This window comes from Agelaius phoeniceus, chromosome 1 (assembly GCF_051311805.1).
Source record: "Agelaius phoeniceus isolate bAgePho1 chromosome 1, bAgePho1.hap1, whole genome shotgun sequence".
NCBI lineage: Eukaryota > Metazoa > Chordata > Aves > Passeriformes > Icteridae > Agelaius > Agelaius phoeniceus.
This window is the reverse complement of record NC_135265.1, coordinates 149,700,837-149,720,777: the sequence shown is the minus strand read 5'-3', so window position 1 is coordinate 149,720,777 and position 19,941 is coordinate 149,700,837. Positions and strand designations below refer to the sequence as shown.

General features: G+C 42.3%; 1 protein-coding gene across 2 annotated transcripts in view; it reads left to right on the top strand.

The window, feature by feature from the left end:
• The window catches only part of COL22A1 (collagen type XXII alpha 1 chain), a 245,023-nt gene that overhangs the window by 89,260 nt on the left and 135,822 nt on the right, over positions 1 to 19,941 (top strand). For both annotated transcript variants that reach the window (XM_077189317.1, XM_077189328.1), the window contains 7 exons: positions 1,923 to 2,046; positions 4,475 to 4,750; positions 6,463 to 6,543; positions 7,154 to 7,267; positions 7,712 to 7,756; positions 11,705 to 11,758; positions 12,531 to 12,566. In XM_077189317.1, coding sequence (XP_077045432.1) covers positions 1,923 to 2,046; positions 4,475 to 4,750; positions 6,463 to 6,543; positions 7,154 to 7,267; positions 7,712 to 7,756; positions 11,705 to 11,758; positions 12,531 to 12,566 — 730 coding nt within the window. The remainder of the gene's footprint in view (positions 1 to 1,922; positions 2,047 to 4,474; positions 4,751 to 6,462; positions 6,544 to 7,153; positions 7,268 to 7,711; positions 7,757 to 11,704; positions 11,759 to 12,530; positions 12,567 to 19,941) is intronic.

Genomic DNA, 19,941 nt, shown 5'->3' with positions numbered 1-19,941 from the left:
TTCACCACTAAACCATGTCCCCAAATGCCACATCCACACTTTTCTATGAACATTTCCAGAGATGGCAAATCCACCACTTCCCTGAGTAGACGGTTCCAGTGCTTGACCAGCTTTACAGTAAGGAATTTTTTCCTAATATCTAGTTTAAGGCAACCCTCCTTCCAGATCCTACTTCTGTTCACTTCAAGGTGCTCCGTCTGGCCCTTCTTGTAGACTTGCTAACTTCCAGGCAACTGGGACCTCCCTGGTTAAAAAACTAGTACCAAGAAGTGAGACAGCCTTGTCTGCTTTCCTAAAGGAAGGACTTCTTAAGGGAGCTAGTGGGAGCCCGGTTCAGTTTTCTTTTGTGTTGGAAGAATTCAGAGTCTCTTCTCTCCCAAGAGGAAAAACCAACTTATACTGGTGCATATCCTGCAGGGGCACTTTATACAGCAAAAGTCACATTAGTGGATGAAACCAGAGTGTTCTGAATTTATAACTTGGCTGAAAAGATGGGAGATTCAAAGCACAGAATAAAATATGATCGAGTGTTTTGGCATTAGGAAAGACTGGATCTCAACATTTGCTGCAACTGCAAAACAGTATTCTGGAAATTTAGAGGAGTTTTTGCTTTTAATACAATTAAAGGCTTCTAGTTTTATGTGCCTTGGACTTTGCCAGTTTTTGCATAGTGATGGATTATGTTAACTATTCATTAGGACCACGTTTCATAGTTTGTTCTTCATTAATTGCTGCCATTATGTTTTGTTTTGTATTGAGTGCTTATGCCTGACTGCTCAGATGTCCTGATATTTATGAAGGTTTATTTGGGAATGATCATAGGAGCAGGCTGGCTTGGGCATGAAGAACAATGTTAACTGTGACTCTTCAGGTGGGAAAAGAGATGGCTTAGAGGCATTACAAGCAAAGTTAGAAAAGTCATGGATGGCATAAAAGATAAAAAAAGAATAGGTTCATTGTCTTTTCCTTGATAAGAACTGAGTTAGGTCCTAAACAAAGAGGAGGAGGCTCATTATGCAATGGGCAGCAGTGGGTGATTCCTTGTCAAAAGGATGTTGTGAATAAATTTACCTGAGTTCAAGGGAAGGATGCAGAAGTCTATATGAGATAAATCCATAAAAAGCTATTGATATAGAAATTGCATTTGTCTCTGAATTATACACCTGGATTCCAAAGATCCAGAGGTATGAGAGAGATGTTTTCTTGTGTTCAGTCTTGTTCTTAGGCATCCAGTAATGGCTAGTAATAAAAAAATGGTGATACTGGATTAGTTATCCCTTCTGCATCCCCATGTTATGACAGGTTTTATGATGGGGTAGAGAAAAACAGTGTTGGATTTTTGCTTACTTGATGTGTTTGCTTACGTGCAGGGGTTGTGGTGTCACACTGAGTAAATCTCTGCCTGATAGGTTTGCAATGTTTGATTTGAGAAACTTCTGTTATCTGGGGCTGCCAGCTAAGGAACAAAGACATGAGCTGTAGTGCCTGTTTTGGGCAGACATTATAATGTTTGTTGCTATAATTTGGTACATTTAGGGGTTTTGGGTGTTCCTGGCCATTCTCAGAAGTCACAGGTCTCCAGTGCATCTGGAACAGAACAGAATTATTTACAGGTTTCATGAACAGAAGCATGAAGTGAAAAACAACCTTTTTAACATGATGGATAGTCAACTGCAGATTTCCATTATATTTTAGCCAATTTGAAAGCTTCACTATTGGAATGATGAAAGGGCTCCATAAAGACAGAACCTGGAGGGCACAAGCTCATGTTCATCTCTCGTCAGGCTTCCAAATAAAGCAGATTTTTTAGGAACTACAATGATACTTATAGAAAGCATTGCTGGGACATGGAGATAGTTTTAGAAGTTCTGCTCTTCACTGCTAAGCCTGACACATTGCTCTCTTTCCCCTCCCCATGCCAGGGATGTATTTCCACAAGGCCTGCCTGATGAATATGCCTTTGTAACTACCTTCAAATTCCGGAAGGCTTCCAGGAAGGAAGACTGGTATATCTGGCAGATTATTGACAAGTATGGCATACCACAGGTAAGAATCTTTTTTACAGCCAGCAGGAACAGTCTTTTTTGGTTGGTTTTTTTTTTTTTGCCATGAGCCAGTTCTCTTGCCTTAACCTCCCACTCCTTTTTCTTGTGAACTGGTAAAAATCCTGTTACTTTTTCAATGGATTTTACTGCAAATATTTTACCTTTCATTCAAACCCCAAATAAATGTTTGTATATGCCTTGGTTGCTATTAGGATGCAGATAAATGTGTTAGTTGGAAAGGGGGACAAAAAATACCATCCTTGCTCTTGAAACTACTGTTGAGTTTTCAGTTGTTTTGTTCAGATAGTTCTGCTTAGGGAAAATATTTTGCCTTTTTGGAAAAAGGTTGTCACAGGGATATACTACGGAGCAGTGAGTTATGTCAGGTTTTGCACAGCCCTCTAGGTGACTTGTAAATGCATTATGGGCTTCTGCTCTGGGTGTGAGTGTGACAGCTGTTATAGTTCCAAAACCCTGAGTCCTGGCTGCTGCACAATTTGATCTAATAACTTTCTGTCAAGTACTCTCAGGTCCTCAGAAAAAAATATTACAATCATGTATTAAAGGGCTGTCTGTCCCTACACAACAAGTTTTTAGCAGCTTGGTAGAGTTTAGGTTTTTGAGGGTGCTTGAGGAGGGAGTGATTTGGATGGGCTGTACATTTTTCTGCTCTGCACCAAATATAGTGGTGATGGCATTACCCAGGACTCTAAAGTGGGCTGTCAGCATGGGCTCACATAGCTCTGGAATTCAGTATTGCTGCCTTGGGACTGGTGTTTAAAAGGATTTTGGGAACTATCAGTGAAGAATAGGTGCAGTTTGAAGAATTAGATAACTGGGTTTGAGACAGTGGTAAAATGTGTATATGAATGTTATTATCAGCTGAAGCTTCATTAAATGAAATGTGATTTACTGTGCCACATACATTCCTAGGTGCTGCAGAGTGAGAATTATCACTTGGCATTTCTTGCAGGAAGTTAAAAACTTTAACTGCTTAGGTGTGAAGAGAGAAAAACACTCAATATTTCCAGTAATAATTTCAAAAGTGCCTTAAATTATGGTGCCAGAAGTGCCTTAGAGCCCCATGAGCCCCGTTTCATGTGGAGTTGGTCGTGGTTTGGCCGCTTCCTTGCAGACCTGCACAACTCACAGATGCAGACACCCCTGGGCCAACATTGATCCAAACTGGCATTCCCAGCCAGCACAGAGCTCAGCTGCATGGAGAAGTTGGGTCAGATGTGGAGTCAGCCTACCCTGGGCTGCTCACATCACTCACAGCTCAGTGCCAAGGTGGCCCTGCAGTTCGTGGGCACACGATTCCTGGCTCTGCCTGCTCCACTCCCTGCTGCTTGATGGTAACTGCCTGACTTTGGTAAAAGAAGACACCAATTTGTAAATTAACTCCAAGTTGCATGACTTCAAAAACCTATTTTTGCCTGCTGTGTAGCTTGCAGTACAGAGCATGGGGTGTATTCTTCAGTTCAAAGCACCTGAAATAAAAGTGTGAGCAGTGCCATAGCTCAGCAGACTGGTTTCATATGAGATACTTTTCCATATCCCATGGGACAACTGAGGACATGTAATGGGAGTAAAGAGCCTGCTTGGAAGCAGTGGAGGAGAACATGGGGTAGAGGGATCCAAACCAGGTTCAGCTTTGGGGAGATGCCTTTGGGGAGGTGCCCATGATCTGCACCACCACCCAGCCATGGCAGCAAGGTGGCCTGGGCTGAAACCATGCCAAGGGTTGTACTCACAGGAGGAGGCTTTAGCTGGTGCCTGAAATAGGAGACTCTTCAAGCCAGGTCTCATAAACTCTTGGAGATCTATTTCACAGCCAAGATAGCTCAGCTACCTTAGAAGGCATAAAATCAGCAGGATGGCTTTTGTGGCAGTGTTGGAAACAAAAAGATTTTAATAAAAGGCAAAATAACAAACTCTTTACAGAGAAAAACTGATTTAGGTGCAAGAGGCCCTCCTACCCCTGGTAAAACACCTCACAAAAGCAATTTGTTTCTTTGTTCTCTTCTTTTTCTAGTAAATTGCCCAGGTGGGACTTTTTGGCTCTTGTCCAATTAGCTATCCTTAAATTTGAGGTGAAGTCCCCTGGGTCTTATGAGATGCCTTTTCACTTAATCGAGGAGAGAAACTTCTAAGCTTATTTCCTTTTTAAGGGGACAAAAGATAGTTTTGTCACTTTGTCAACATTCCTATAGTCATGGGTCTGCCCCAAAGCCTGTGGAGCCCCATCTTATTTACCAGCACAAGTGTAGGCTCCCTTTCCATACCCCCCACAAAATTCCATCCTCTGCTCTTCGCTGTCTCACCGCAGCTGTGCCACCCCTGGCTTGGGGCTGTGGGAGCTGATGGAAAGCAGTCAGGAGGAAGGAGGAGGCTTTGCTGCTCAGCAGACCCCCTCTGTTTGCTTGCAGGTGTCGATCAGGCTGGATGGGGAGAACAAGGCTCTGGAGTACAACGCCGTGGGGCTCACCAGGGACGCCGTCAGGGTGGTGTTCCGGAACGCGCGCGTCAGCGACCTCTTCGACCGCGGCTGGCACAAAATCGCCCTCAGCATCCAGGCCAAGGCTGTCTCCCTGTACATAGACTGCAAGCTGGTGCAGGTGCTGCCCATTGAGGACAGGGAGAACATTGACATTCAAGGAAAGACTGTGATTGGCAAACGCTTGTATGACAGCGTCCCCATTGATGTAAGTACTGCGTGTTATAAACAATCAAATCGGTAGCCAAATTTATGAAAAATTTAACAAAGATTTATTAGATCAATAACAAAAATAGAAAATTCGAAAAAAAGGAAAAATTACCACAGCCAGGACAGCATCAGTCCTGGGAACAGCACTGGGTGACCTAGGATTCTGGCTGACAGAGAGACAGCGTTTCCCCAGAGGTACACCCCAAGTGCTTCCAGTGGCCAGCTTCTATACAGTTTATTCTGCCTGGGGCAGGGATGACCACATATTTCTTTGTGTTCCTTCTCATGTATATATTGAATCCATACAGATGTAGAAACAGACAAAGGCGAGCTCAGAGATGCAGACAAATGTCTGAGTGTCCAGGCAGAAGATGCATTCACATGTACTGGTTTCTGAGTACCATGCTGAAATAATGTCCAGGTGTATGTCTTGTGAGCTCCTCGAGACATTCCATTCCAGGAAAGTCCAGATGCTATCTCCCAAATGTTGGAGCCAGAGGAAATTCCCCATAACAGCCAGGGACCAGTCCATTCATACAGCAACAGATCTGATACTATCTTACCACTGTCTGGGAACTGGTTAAAATAAGAATAGAACTCTGTTCCCAGCCAGAGTGGTCAGAAACATACCTTTGGATCTTTCCAATATTTTATACACATATATATCTACTTCTATAGCATGAATTATCTCTACCATATACTACATGCACATGCTCGTTAGAGCTGGGTGAACGTTCAGCTTTGGGTTTGCAGCCTGTGAATGAGGGGGGTTATGTTGTAATTGACCCTTTTCCTGAGGCAGCATTGCTGAAATGTTACCAGTGTTACATAGCTAAGACAGATTGGCACCTTATGATGCACGGGAATTACTGTATTCTTATGTGATACTATATCTCCAAAATAAGGATTAAAAATGAGAAATTTATTTAATATTTTTGTCTAGTCACAGAATGTGCTACAGTTAGAAGCAAAGACAAAATTGAACACAAATATCATCAAACTGGGTACTGACCTACACAGAAAAGTCTTCATCTGATCTTGGCATTATGAATGTTTCCACAGGTGATAAAAAGAGATGGAGGAAAAAAGAAAACTTGTTAACTCAAAAGACTTGTGATATATTCTCCATTCCTCAGATATTAAATGACCCTTAGTACAAATGAACCAAAGTCAAGACACACAGGCTGATTGTCCAGCAGCAGTGTTACCCTGGTATAATTTATGTGTGATAGTTTGGTATTTCAGACTTGTATAATCTTTCTTGGCTGTGCAAAATGGATGGAACGTGCATATCAAATGTGCTCATAGCATTTCTCACACAGGAATAAATGGTCAGAAGATGCAAGGCACAACAGGAGGAAAATAGACTTTGTGTCTGGATGAAATTCTAGGAAGGATAGACATGGCCAGGATATGTCTTCTCAGACAGAAGTTTGGCCAGAACATTGGGATTTGCATGAAAACCTGGACCAGAATTTGAATAGGCATTTTCAGGGTCCTATTATCTCAGCTCCTGTAGCATGCTGAGGTATTGGTCTATTATTGATGGGGAGAGATAGAAATTGACTACAGGATCCATAGAACCGCTCTGAAGTTTGCACCATCTGGTTTTTGTTTGTGTTTGCCTGCCCTGTTTGTGTCCAAGCAAAAGGACACAGGGTCTTTAATAATTCACTGTGTCTGAGAGTGCTGCCTCCCTTTGTCTCCCAGTTTGATCTCCAGAGGATGGTGATTTACTGCGACTCCCGGCACGCTGAGCTGGAGACCTGCTGCGACATTCCCTCTGGACCAGTAAGCTCCCTTTTGTCATTCATTCATTCTCACATGAACACTCTTCACTGAAATCTATTACATAAACCAGGGAATATGTGGCAGTGTGGGATTATAATTTTTGTTTAATAAGGGTGATTGAAACCTCACTGTGTAAGTGGCAGTGTAGCAGCTCCAGAGGAGGGCAACTGCAGAGGGATGAGTATGAGGAATTTGAAGTTTCCAAGTTCCTCTTTTCTTGTCAAACTGTCAGGGGAAACAAAACCCCAAAGTGATGATAGAACAACAGAAATGCAGCATGAAATATTCAACATGTTTCCCACTGGTTTTATTTGGAACAGCTAAAAACAGTGCCAGTTGCAGTTTATTTTCCTGTGTCCAACTCTCACTAGAAACTTCCACCCTCCTATCACTCTTCTCCCCTCAGTCTTGGTTAAAGAGGTTCATTGTTCATTTTGCCTCATTTTCCCCTATTGCTTGGATGAATGGCTTTTGTGGGATTTCATTCCTCAAGAGGACACATTTGGCTGTGTGTTACACAGTGGTGCCTGTGGGATTTGTCTAAAGTGGGTGGAAGGGGAAGCTTTGCAGCATTAAAGGCTTTGTCCTAACCTTGGGTGTCTGGGTGCAGTGCCAGGTCACGGTCCTGACAGAAGCACCTCCCCTGGAAGTGAGACCCACTGTTGGCAGTGAGCAAGTTGGACATCTCAAGATTTTCAACTGCTCTTGTCCTCCTGGACAAAAGGTGAGTCCTGAGAGGAGTGTGTTTCATTTGGGGCGTCTATAGAGGTAAAGGAAGTTTCCCCTGGTGCTTTCTCTTTACCTAATTCAGTGATTCTGGTCATGCTGGTAGTCCTGGTAACAACACTGAAATAAAGTGATTATTCTTATCCAGCTCAGTTATGTGTATCCTTCTTCAAATAAAATAGATTATGAAGGTAAATGTGGCCACACTGAAAAAAAATCTCTTGGCTTTTAAAATCAATGTTCTTGCTTTCTCTGGCTCTGACCAGGACCTCTGAGGAACCAGCTTCATTGTCATTGCTCCTGAGGGCATCTCAGCTTTATTATCTTCTCTGCTTAAACCTGAAAATATTTTTGTTGTCCTCCTGTCCTCCTAGGATCAAGGCCCATGCTTGAATATAAAATGAGAAGATAAGTTTAATTAATTGTGTCTTTTTTGTCTCAGGGGGAGAGGGGTCCACTTGGCTTTGAAGGTCCCAAAGGTCAAAAGGTCAGTAATTTGTGCTAGTTCATTTGGTTAATAAAAACAGCAACAGTGAAACGATTTTAGAGTAAACTGAGGATTTGAAGATTGTGAGAAATGAGAGTCAATTTAGTATATGATTAAGTTCAGACAGTTTTGGATGAGCCTGGAACTGCAGAAATTTTTTGTGATCTTTTATCTTTAATTTATGCTTGCATTTAGGTTTCTCTTTTGCTGCTTTACGTCATTCTTAGAGTAAATGTGTTGCAAAATCCTTTCCTGCATCTTCTAAACTGTCATTTTCGCAAGTTACTGTTATTAACTAGGTCATGCACAGCTTTCATGGCAGGTCACCTGGAAACAGAGGTGCTGCTGCCATGCTGTGCCTTTCTCAGCAGTAACACACATGCATAGTTGAGGTAGCAGCCTTCCAGTCACACTTCAGAAAGTTTCTTGAGACTAGGGGTAAAGGATCAGTCTCAATCTTTTATCCTTAGCAAGACTGCCTGAGTCATGGTGTTAAATATAGGCCACTTCCCTCAGTACTCTTCTTCCTAGATAAAAGGGTAGGAGAGTGGTTGTGATGTCTGCTTCAAGTTTCACAGTGCAGCCTTTGCATTACCCTGCCTGTTCTGCAGGCCTCTCTGATATACACGTGTGTGCATTCAGCATAAACACATTTTCCTTCTGTGCCTGGTTACAGAGAGAGCCATGAGACAGTAGACTTAGAGGGAGCACTTGTACAGGAAGAAAAGAGAGAGTCACAACGTGGCTGGAGAGGTCAAAGTTGGTGGTGTTGGTGGTTCCCAGTTTTACTATCTGTGAAAAGATGTTTGGGGGAAAGTTATATTCAAAACTATTTCCATCTGAATTGCTTCTGCAAATGGAGTCACTGAATTTATACCTGTTGGGTGAATAACTGGGTTGCATCCCATCAAAAGTCACTCAGTTATTATGAAAGGAATAATCTCTGGGTTTTGGAGGGTCAAACATCTTCAGAGATGTGCTGTCTTTTGGCAAAGCTTGGTCTGCTGTCTGCAGAGAGAAGTTTTGGAGATAGGAATATGCCTTTTGGAGGCTGGAATGAAAGAACATGGGCTCATTACTGCTCAAATGTGCCTGTGCAGACAAAGCTTCCTTATGCCTCCATGTATATGTATATATAGGAGCTTTCTATTTTAATCCATGACAGCTTAAATAGTGATGGGCTATTTTAAGGAACAGCAAAGCCATGACTGTTGTGAGGAGGTTGCAGAAAAGACAATGGTGATAATGATAAAAGGGCCCTGCAGCAAGATCCCTTTGTCTTCCCCTGCTTTGCCAAGGAATGAGGGTGCCTCAGTGTGTCCCATGGGTCAGTACTGGGGTGCAGGACACACTGGTGGGATACAGAGGGGTGTGTCTACAAGCACAGCATCAGAGGTTTTCTGGAACAGACCCCAAGAGGACTGCCCCACTCCTGCAGATGGGAGTGACTTTTCCCTGGCTGTAGTGGTCTGGGACCTGTACACAGACAAGGCAGGACTGTATCACAGTCTCAAGGACCTGGGGATTATGCCATTTAAATATAGGATCTAACAATTTACTATAAATATTATGATTTGAGACAAATTATTTAGCTTCTCTATCTGCTAAATAAGGCAAGTTGTATGTTTATCTCCCATCTTGCAAAGATGTTGAGATTCAATAACAAATGCCACTCTTGACAGCAGTTCTTACATGGCTATTGCCAAGGACCAGCTTGTCACAGTCCTTGCTCTATGTTCAAGAATGAATTTTAGCTCTCCTCCTCTCTCCCTGCAACATTACTGAGCTACCTGGGCTAAAATCCTGCCCTTGGCAAGGAGTTCAGTGCTTATTTGCAGCTTGCCAACATTACCACCTGGTATTAGAGAAAGATGAGAATAATGTGATTTTGATCTTCTCTAAGCTTCCAAAGGCTGGGAGAAACAGGAGAGCTTGCAGTTATCAAAAAAGTGGAAAATATTTCTGGGAGATAAACATCTCTGCCTCAATGACCCACACTGCCAAAGTGAGGGTAATGCATGGAGACACAGCTGATGTGTTTTGGAATGAGATATGGTAAAGAATTGTATTGGGAAATAGCTAGGCAGGAAATAGCTGTGGCAGAACTGGCTAATATGTCTGAGGCTGGGTCCTATTGATAAATTTTAGATGCTAATGACAGCCCAGTCTGATTTATTTTCCTTCCACAGTTCCTCTGCAGGCTGTGTTGTTTGCAGGCAGCCAGGATGGCTGGTTGGGGCACTGGGCTGATGATCAACAGGCTGCTTCTCTCTTCCAGCACTGCTATTGATCCAAGTGTAGACAAAATCCTTGCTCTGTGAGATGTGTTTTTATCCACAAAGGAATTACAAGTCTTACCTGCCATTGTGAAGTTTGTGAAGTCCAGTTTATTAGACAAGCTCTAGCAGAATGTATATTTTCCTCCAAATTAGAAAGTGACTTAAAAGAGACGGTCACATAAAAATTTTTGTGAATTTTACCACAGCCTTCTTAATTGACCATGACATAGTTTTTGTACATATGGTAATTGTTCTGTGAGTTTTCTTTCTTTCAGCAAAAAACAAAGCAGAAAGGTTAAAGAAAGAAACTTTCATATTTCCTGTGCTTTCAAAAGCATTTCTTTACCTGGGAAAAAGAAAATATGATCCTAGCAAATGTTTTCAGTCCTGGTTCTGCTAAGCACTTTTTTTTGAGGGGGCATAGATCAGGATAAATTCGGTAGAGATAGAAAATTAAATGTTGTTGTCGTCCATGTGGGGAGATTTGGGGAGAGCAGGGGCCATCAGACTTATGGATGTTCTGGTACTGGAGGGTCCTGCTCCATGTCTGAGACTTTTCCAGCTTGATTTTAAGTCTGTACTGAAGTTAGAGTGCACAAATAGGTGAGCACATTGCATGTGTAAGTGAGAGATGGGGTGCTCAGCACAGCACGTTTCTGGTTTGGACATTTTGGGTGAGAATCTGGGCAGAGTGCATGGGCAGAGCCCTCTACTCCCCAGCAGCTCCCAGTGCTAGAGGGATTGAAGGAACTGGTGCCAGCACAGCACACAGCCTTGAACTAGTCCAAGTAGTGGATATATCCTCCACTGGTCTCCTTCCTGTAGTTGAGACTGCAGAGCTTTGTGTGAAAATGATTTACGAGTATTTTTTCTGCACTCGCTGGGTCTGGCACCATTTTAAGTTCTGTATCTGATAAATATTTATGAAATTTTGGATCTTCTTTGATTCTTTATCCCCTTTACTCCTGTCCTTTTTAGGAGAAAAGTGAAGAGAAAGTTTTGCTTGGTTTTTGATTGACCATTTTTCTCTTTTCCTCCCTATGTATGTCTTTCTCCAGTTATAACTTTTCCAACCATCATAACTTGTATCTTTCCAATTGTCTCTTTTCTATGTTACTTTCCCTCTCTCCCATTGAAACAAGCAGGAATAATGACTGTGTGTGCTGCACACTTGTGGGAGGGAAAAGAAAGGTTAGCTGATTCTGAAAATTTAGTGTGACTGAAAACAAGGGGTTTGGATTACAAAAAAAAAAAGCAGCTCTAAAATCTTAACAATATTTTCAGGTTATTTTTTGCACATTTTTGGCATGTACCCTCGAGGTTTTCTGCAAAGCACCTTTGCAAATATTTCCTCTCTTAATAAAAAATAAGGGCATTTGAAGTACTTCCCAGGAGAAAACTCTCTGCCCTGCCAGTGCACTCCAAAGGCTTCTACCAGTATTTTCATACGAAAAATAAAAGAGAAAATCAATCTGAAAACTAGAATGTTTTCAAGACAGGCAATTAGGTACACCCAGTCTTTAGGGCAGGAGCTGAAATCTTGGCTGTAGAGACTGGTGAAACCAAAAGTGTCCATTATTTCAGTCAAACCCTTGTTGCATCACTTTCCTTCTATTTCTAAGAAAGGAATGAATTAACTATATGATATTAACACATTTTCTGTTTCAAGGGAGAAAGAGGCATCCCAGGGCTTCCTGGACTCCGAGGAGAAAAAGGAGAGTCAGTAAGTAAGAAATACCCAATGATTTTGCTAAAGGAGGTGAAAATGTGAGGAGCTGTTTTCTCCTTCATGGTGAGAAGGTGCTCACAATGTTGAGTGCCCTGGTCAAAGCTGTTCCCTCTGCTGGACCTGAATCCCAGGAGGAACCTGATCTCTCTGGCACTCACTGGCCTCTCTTGGAGAGGGGCAGATGGAAGTTTCATCCCTGGGTACAGCTGATAACTGACTTCATATTGACCTTCTAATTAAATATGTAGCTTGGATGCACTTACCACAGCTGCACGTCTGCTGGGGGACAATATGAGACAACTGAACACAAAGAAGATGCAAATCTCTCTTGACTTTTTACATTCAGATGACCAGGATACAGCCTCCCACAGCTGTAATTAATGCAAATGCCAGACTGAGATTTTAGGCAAAAAAAAAATCTTTAACCCCATGTAAAATTCATTCCAGTAAGTGTTGTTGGCAACTTTGCTTTTGGAAATGTAACATCATGCTCTTCCATGAATAAAAAATAAGATGTTTTTCTGGCTGCAGTAGGAGAATTTGGGATAAGTTTTTAGTTTAATTTGTCACTGAATTATTATGCCTAAAGAAAATTGCTTTCCCTATAGTAGTTTTGAAGTGACTTGTATCTCTATATATAAAGAGAGATAGATCTTGGATGCATAACAAGGAAACTATGAAATATGTATCTGTAGTGTTGTTTGATACCCTTGTTCTCAAATTTACATTTCCCTCTCTTTTTTTTTTTTTTTTCCTTCATTTCTAGGGCAAAGCCTATGGCATAGGAGAGAAAGGAGAAAAGGTAAGATCTAATCCTTCACTGGTCCAACAAATGAGTTGCCTGCTGTAGTTCAGAGGTTGCTTTTGGAGTGCATAGGATACAAAAGATGTGACACAGTTGGATCTTTGTAGGGAACCTTTATGCCTCCTTCTGCAGACAAGCTTTTTTGAGTGTTCATGGCTTTCTCCCCTTTGTGTTCTTTGAGTTTCTTTGTGCATTGAGCATGGAAAATCTGATCAAATTGAAATCATGATCTTCCCTTTGTATAAGCAGCAGTGAGTTCGTGGAGGATAATGCACAAAAGAAATTGGCTGGAAGGATGAAAAACAGAAAGAAAGCATAATTTTGAGTTTATTGAATTTTTCAGCAGGATTAAATGTGGCTTATGAGAAGTCTGTCATAGTCTTTCTTCCAATTGGATCTTTTCATTAATAAACTGAATGAAAAAGCTGAATATTTTTTTTACTTCAAATATTAGGCAGGACAGAGTAATAAGACTTGGAGGTTAAAACTGAGGATATGGAATAACCACTGAAAATTTCTGTGTTATCTATCTTGATAAACTCTTTCATTGGTGATCAACAGTGGGAAACGTGTAGCAGGACTGGATTAATTTGCATTTTAAAATGATGGTGATTTCAAGGCAATTTTGGATACAAACTTTCTATTCTGCATCAAAAAAAAAAGTCTGGATGCGTAGACTTCAGAAGAGAATTAGCTCTTTCTGTCTGTAGCTCTGTGTCACACCTGGTTGAGGGTGTTTTCCTTATGATCAAAATGAAATTTCAAGTTGCAAGGAACAATGGAAAAAGATTGACAGGATAGGAGACGAACATATTAAGAAAGAAATCAAGGTTCGTATTGAAAGTGAGATTAAGAATCTGTTGAGATGTTTTTCAGGGAATCTGTGGCTACTCAATTGCTCAGAGAATTCCAAATATTGGATTGTGATTGGAAAGAGCGAATGCTGCACTAGAGAGAACATGGCATTTATGCCCATTGCAGCTTCTCATTTGCTCTTTCTATGGTTATGATATATTGATTGTATATAGTGGTAATTCATCATGTGAAATTACAATCGAAATGCCAGTTGCTCATGGCAGGAAATTTTATTGAGCCAGGCTAGAAACATAGGGGCCATAAAAACCACATCTCTGCATTCATTTTCCTGCAGTCCTCCCACTGACAGACACCATTTAGCCTTTGAGACTCAGGATTCAGCCTTTGGAAACCAGCTCGTGTTTGTCAGGTGGTGAGAGCCAGCAGTGTGGTGGGAAACACAATGTTTATGGTACTAGTTGTGCTGTAGTTGAAACAAGTTCTTGTTGTTTTATGTTTTGAAACTCTGCAGAAAAATGTCAGAAAATATAATTCCATCTGTATTATTTTCATGCATAGACAAATAGGTTTGCTGGTCTGGAGGGGGAAAAGTAGAGAGATGTCACAGTAGGTGCAGAGTTTCTTCAGCTGGAGTAGCCAAACAGCATTGAGTGCCCAAAGAAATGTGTAGGCTTGGAGGATGCTGAGTTTATGGTCAGCTTGTTGTGTTTATTTGGTACCTCTGCCAGCTGAGGCAGCTTGTTCTCATCTGTTAAGGGAGGGTTTATGGGACCCAGGGTGTTTGTGGCCCATGTGCACCCAGGGCTCAGTGTCAGTGCTGTTCCTGACGCAGGGCAAAGATTTATCAGCTGTATGTTGCTGGCTCGATTAAAAAGAGAGCCTCAGGATATAGAATCATAAAATCATAGACTATCTCAGGTTGGAAGGAATCCATATGGATCATCTAATTCAACTCCCTGCTCCATCCAGGACTACTTAAACTAAACTGTGTAACAAGAGCACAATCCAGATGCTTCTTGAGCTCTGACAGGCTTGGTGCCTTGACCACGTCCCTGCACAGTCTGTTCCAGTGCCCAAGAAATAGCCAGAACTACAGGGAGCAGGGCTGCAAGTGCCTGCAATGCCAGTTACCATCAAAGTAGAATAACCTATGAAATGAAAACCTTCCCAGAGAGGAGAACACCTGGAAGGAGAGGATTCAGGTGTTTCCTTTGTTTGCCTGATGCTCCACAATGGCTGCACGAGCAGGAATTCTTGTTTCTTGCTCACTTTGGCTGTGACAGGTTTGTTTCCTTGATTTATGTGGGTGTGAGCCAGTGCTGGAAGGCTGGATCAGAAATGCTGGACTTTGCTAACAGCTGCAGTCTGTGTGGTTGTTGCCATGCATGTGCTGTGGGATCCTTTAAAAGGACGAGGCTCACATCCTAAATGTTGGTGGAACAAAGTGGTCTCACCTTTGCAAAGACCAAGATGACAAGATTAAAATCACCCCCTTATTACAGTCTTGCTCTCCAGCTGTGCCAGTGCCAAACACCTGTCAGACCATGCTGTTGCCAAGTGCTCTTTGTATGGCATTTATGTGAGGTCTGAGGCATTTGTCAGAGGGAAAATCCTGTGCTTTTTCAGAAGGACAGGAGAGGTACTGGCCTTCCTTCTGCAGGTCATCACCTTGGTTATATCACCAAGTTAAAGCCAAAAGGATGCTTGTATTAGCATATATAACATGTCAAGCACATCATTAGTGGCAAACCCCGAGATAATAGCAGCTGTGGCTGAAAACCTAATTCATGTTGACATGAGGACTTGTGTAACTTTTATACCCAGGAAACTCATGGTTCAAGCAGCAGCCTGGCATGTTCTGCCAGGCCTAAGTAGCTCAGAATGATGGAGGATGTTTGGTTTTTGTTTTTTTGGTTTTTTTTTTTTGGATACAGAAACATGCATATGCAGCCAAGTTATTGTGCACAGATATTAAAAAAAAGAAAATACCATAATGCATCTACAGGTGCCCTCATAAACCACTCTCAAGTGGATTTCCTGGAGAGGTGGGATTCACCTATTTCTGCTCTGTATTGGATCTTAAATTTCCATTATTGACTGGTATCTTTCAGCCCTTGGAGTTCTTAATCCCTTTCACATGAGATGTAGTCTGTCATATTTCTGCTCATAAATCTGTGTCCCTTTACTGTGTGTTAATTCACTTTTGCAAATGCTTCTGTTGTTGAACTGATGATTATATGTGGGTAAATATCCAATTCTGTAACCTCATCACCATGAAAGGGAATGCTTTAGCTTTATTCTGGAGGTTATTCAAGTGGCTATCTGCTAAACCAGATGGGCTGATTCTGGAAGGGTTATAACTCACATCTCAAATCCCTATTGATTCAAGAGGAGCAGGGGCAGGAGAGGAGTGAGGGCAGCAGGAGCAGCTGGAGAGCATTTCTGAGGACCATTCCAGCAAAAGGGGGTTTCAGTAACTCGATCAAAGTCAGAGAATTCATGTCTGACAAGGGAGGTTCTGTAGAGCATGAGGTCTGCATTCCTGGGGCACAGCCATCCACATCACGAGCCAGCCCTTCTAATGCCTCCATGCAAAATGTAACGGGGAGGCTCTCAGAAACTTCTGCCTTTATCTTGCAAAGGACTGAGCATTATGCAGTGGCATTGAGACACCCTTCCAGCATCCCAAAGGCCAAGAGCAGTGAAAAGGTTCTGCAGGCAGGAAGGTGCTTGGAAATGTGATGACTTTTGGGGGAATAAGACAAAAATCTGTCAAACTTTGAGTGGTATGGAGATATTAGTGGGAAATTATTTTTCACCCTTTCTTCTGTTGTAAAACTGAAGGGAAGGCAAACCAAGCTACCTGATAGCAAGTTTAAAATGAACAAAATGAAGTTGCTTTTCATCCAGCAGGTATTGAAATACCTCTTTGCAGACTGTTCTGGAGGTTAAAATGTTGTTTGAAACAGTGCATATGAGTTAATTAGAGAGAGACATCTGTAAACCTCTAGTGAGTACAAAGACATTCTCTGCTTCAGGATGTCAGTGGAGCTCTGCAAAATGTAATTGGTGACAGGACAGAAGGTTTGAGAAGTCTCTCCTGAGGAGAACTGAGGCAGATGGGCAGGAGCTCACTGCACCTTTGTCCTGACTGCTGATAGCTATTCTTAGACTTTTGTATAACTCTTGAATATTCCTAACACCTTTGTTGTCCAGAAGGGGACAGAAATTTCCATAGTTTGTTCAGGGCTTAGACCAACACTATTCACACCTGTTGAAGAAGAGCAGAAAGCATGAAAAAGGTGTCATGAAACAAGTAGATCAAGTGATCACTACCATGATTTTTCCACAGGAAACCAATTAATCAGAGGAAAAAACCCAAAGCATGAGCACCCATCTTTTGCAGAGGTGGTGGATGAAGGTTTCATTATGTTTTACACTGGGACTTCCCTCACTAATGAGTTTCTAAGAGTATCCAGGCTTTCCTTTTGTGCTTTATCTGCTTTCCTTCATGATAATAATCACACAGGCAGCAATGAATATGAATATGAGAAACAACTTTAGTAGATGAAGTCTATATTCTCCTAGCAATTTTTTTTTCATGCTAATGACTCTGATAAAAACGCAGAAGGACTATTATAGTATTTCTAAGGAGAATAAAATCTCTGAAGTGGCTTGGCTTATTAGAGATGCAGTGACTGCAAGGCCAAGCATAGAAAAGAAAAGCAGGCAGATAGTTCAGGCTCTGGGCTAGACTGTGGCACATCCAGACTTGGAGCTTGGCTCTAATGACCTTGAGCAGAGCAGCTAGTTTTTGTTCCCCCAAAATTAAGCTGAAGAGCCTCTTTCCCTCCAGGTCTGTATATCTTGTCCACTAAATCCTTCTAACAGAGGCTTTGCTTCCCCTTCCCTTCTCTTCCAAATTGGAGTCATTGCCATTTTTAGGGCTTCTGGAAAAGCTGAGGAAATCTGCTTGTTAGATACAGTGTCTCCACACACAGCCCTGTGCTCTGTCTGCCCAGAGGCAGCTGAATATACCAAAGGCCTGACCTGAAAGCCCTGTTGCTTTTTTACCCCTGTGCTGTGCTGTCAGCAGGACTTACCAAATTAGCACGAGCACTGTGCCTTTAGATCAGGGCTGGCCAGCATCCAGCAACCTGGGACACAAGAAAATGAGTGCAATTCTACCTGCAAAAAGTGCTGCAGGCTGGTTCAATGGAGAATGAGAGCTTTCATCTGTGTATTTTTAAGGGATGCACTTCAGGACCAGGAGGATGGTGTGTGTGATTTACTGGCAGGTGAAGCTCACGCTGGCAGGTAAGGCTCAGGCTGGCAATGATAATTTAGATCCAAGGGCCAGAGGTGAAAGCTTGAAAACAGCTTCAGTACAAAGGAGGGGAAGCAACTAGCTTGAACTTCTAATAGCAGGATGTGTTGTCTGAGCTGTTAAATGATGTGGGACCTAAGCCTACATGAACCAAGAAATAGTCCTTATTCCTGCAACTTCCAAATAAAGCTGATTAGCACTTCAAGAGAAATGTGTGTCCTTTTCATTGCTGAAACGGTGAGCCCAGTGCAGGGAAGATGCCCCAGTGAGGTTACAGACCTTGCCTGGGCTGCTGTGGTGTTCAGGTGGTGTCCCCAAGTCCCCAAACTCACCAATGCCACCCAGTTTACCCAGGTCTGGAGAGCTGAAGGGTTTCCCCAGAGAGGCTAAGGCGGAAGCAGGCTGCAGGAACCTTGGTACATCAGCATCCATGCTGGCTCCTTCAGTCAGCACTTCTTGACAGTAACAAAATGGGAAAACATCTCCAAGTTTAGGGATAATATTGAGTTGAAATTTGAAGACAAAACAAAACCCCAGTGCTCTGTCACTGATGTTCCCTGGAGACAGCAGCTATGGAAATGTTGCCTCCTCAGGGCTGAGTTCTCATGTTCTTAGTGCTCAGGTCTTCTTATTTTATTGCAGAATAAAACTGACCTGGTAAGGCAAAGTGAAAGCACAATCTGCAGGGATTTTTTACATATATGTTTTGGGGTTTTTTTTGGTTTGGTTTTTTTTTTTTTTTTTTGGTGCTGAAACTGTTCTTTGGCTCAGGAACTATTCTTAGCTACTGAGTACTGGTTAAGAGCACTTAACCTCTCTGTCCAGCACTTAAACATCTGTATAATAATACCTCATCTACTTCATAAGGCTGTCATGCAGTTCACTGGAGTTTTTCATATCTGTGATTTCTTCTCAGAATCCTCATATTAAAAGATGAGTTCTAGTAAAGTCACTATCTGCCTTCCTCAGTGTGTTCTGAATCCTATTGTGTATATGGCCAATTTTGGTCTGCATGCTGAGTATTTTTGTGTCCCCTTAACTGTAGTTAAAGCACATTCTGCAGAGCTAAATAACCATGGTTTGATGGAGTTCTTTTTAACCATAATTAGAGGGTTTTAGATAAATTCTGTGGGTTTCTGTGACCCAGAATAACAGCTGCAGATTGCAATAAACAACTCAAAGTCAGCTCTCATACTTATTGTGATTGTGACAGCTTAATTCTCAGCAGTGTAAGAGTGCTAGTAACTTTGTTCCCTTTTTTTTTTTCCCTTACATAAACTTAGAAAACATGCATTTCTTTTCAGCATTACCCCCTGGCTGGCAGGTACATTGCTGGTATGCAATGACATCTACTGGCAGCCAGAAGTTTGCAAAGTCTCCAACACTTGTTTCTTTGGGGGATTTCTCTGCCAAGATCCACTGGCAGTGAGGAGAGGAAGCATGTGAGAGAGATTTGCTAGCTCCATGTTTCTTCTGAAAATAAACTGGGATGGGGGGGGTGGGGAAAAACCAGATTGTCTTGATTCTGTAATTGATAAATCTTGTTGGAGTGGAGGATGCTCCTGAGAGTGATATTGTAGTGGATAGGTATGGATTATCTGCCTGTTAGGTGGGAAATAAAACAGCTTTCCCAGCAGTCTGGAGCACACCCTCTGAAGTGCAGCTCTAAGCCCAATGAATCACAGAGAGCTGAATCACACAAAGCAAGTTGTTATCACTGGTCTATCAAAGGTCCCCTAAGCATTCCCTGCCCTTCTCCCTGCTGGTTAATCTCTCTAGTTAAGCAGATGGGTTTTCCCCTTTCCACTGATCAAAGCTCTTGCTGGGCTGTCTCTGGTTTTGTGATGGCTGAGAAGGTGCAGGTGCCTTGGTCCTGGGTTCCCTGAAGGGGCAGGTAAGGGCAGCTGAGACAGGGCAGCACTGGATTTTATGCTGTTCCTCACTTGCCCAAGTGAAACTCTGGACACCTTTAATTTCCTGTTCTGGGTCTCTCACCCTTTTTCTTAAGCACTACCTTGAGATTTTGTGTCTCCCAAAGCCCACAAGCCCTTTTCTGTCTGGCATTGACAGGAAGATGGTGTTTTGGGTCTCAGATTCTGCTGAGTAATAAATGTACTCATAGTGCTAAGTGCCAGATGAGGAAAATGGGAGGGTTTTTCATGACAAGAGTTTGCTTTCCTGCTGAAGCAGCGTGTGGACCCTTAGTGGTTGTTATTTCAAGGATATCTG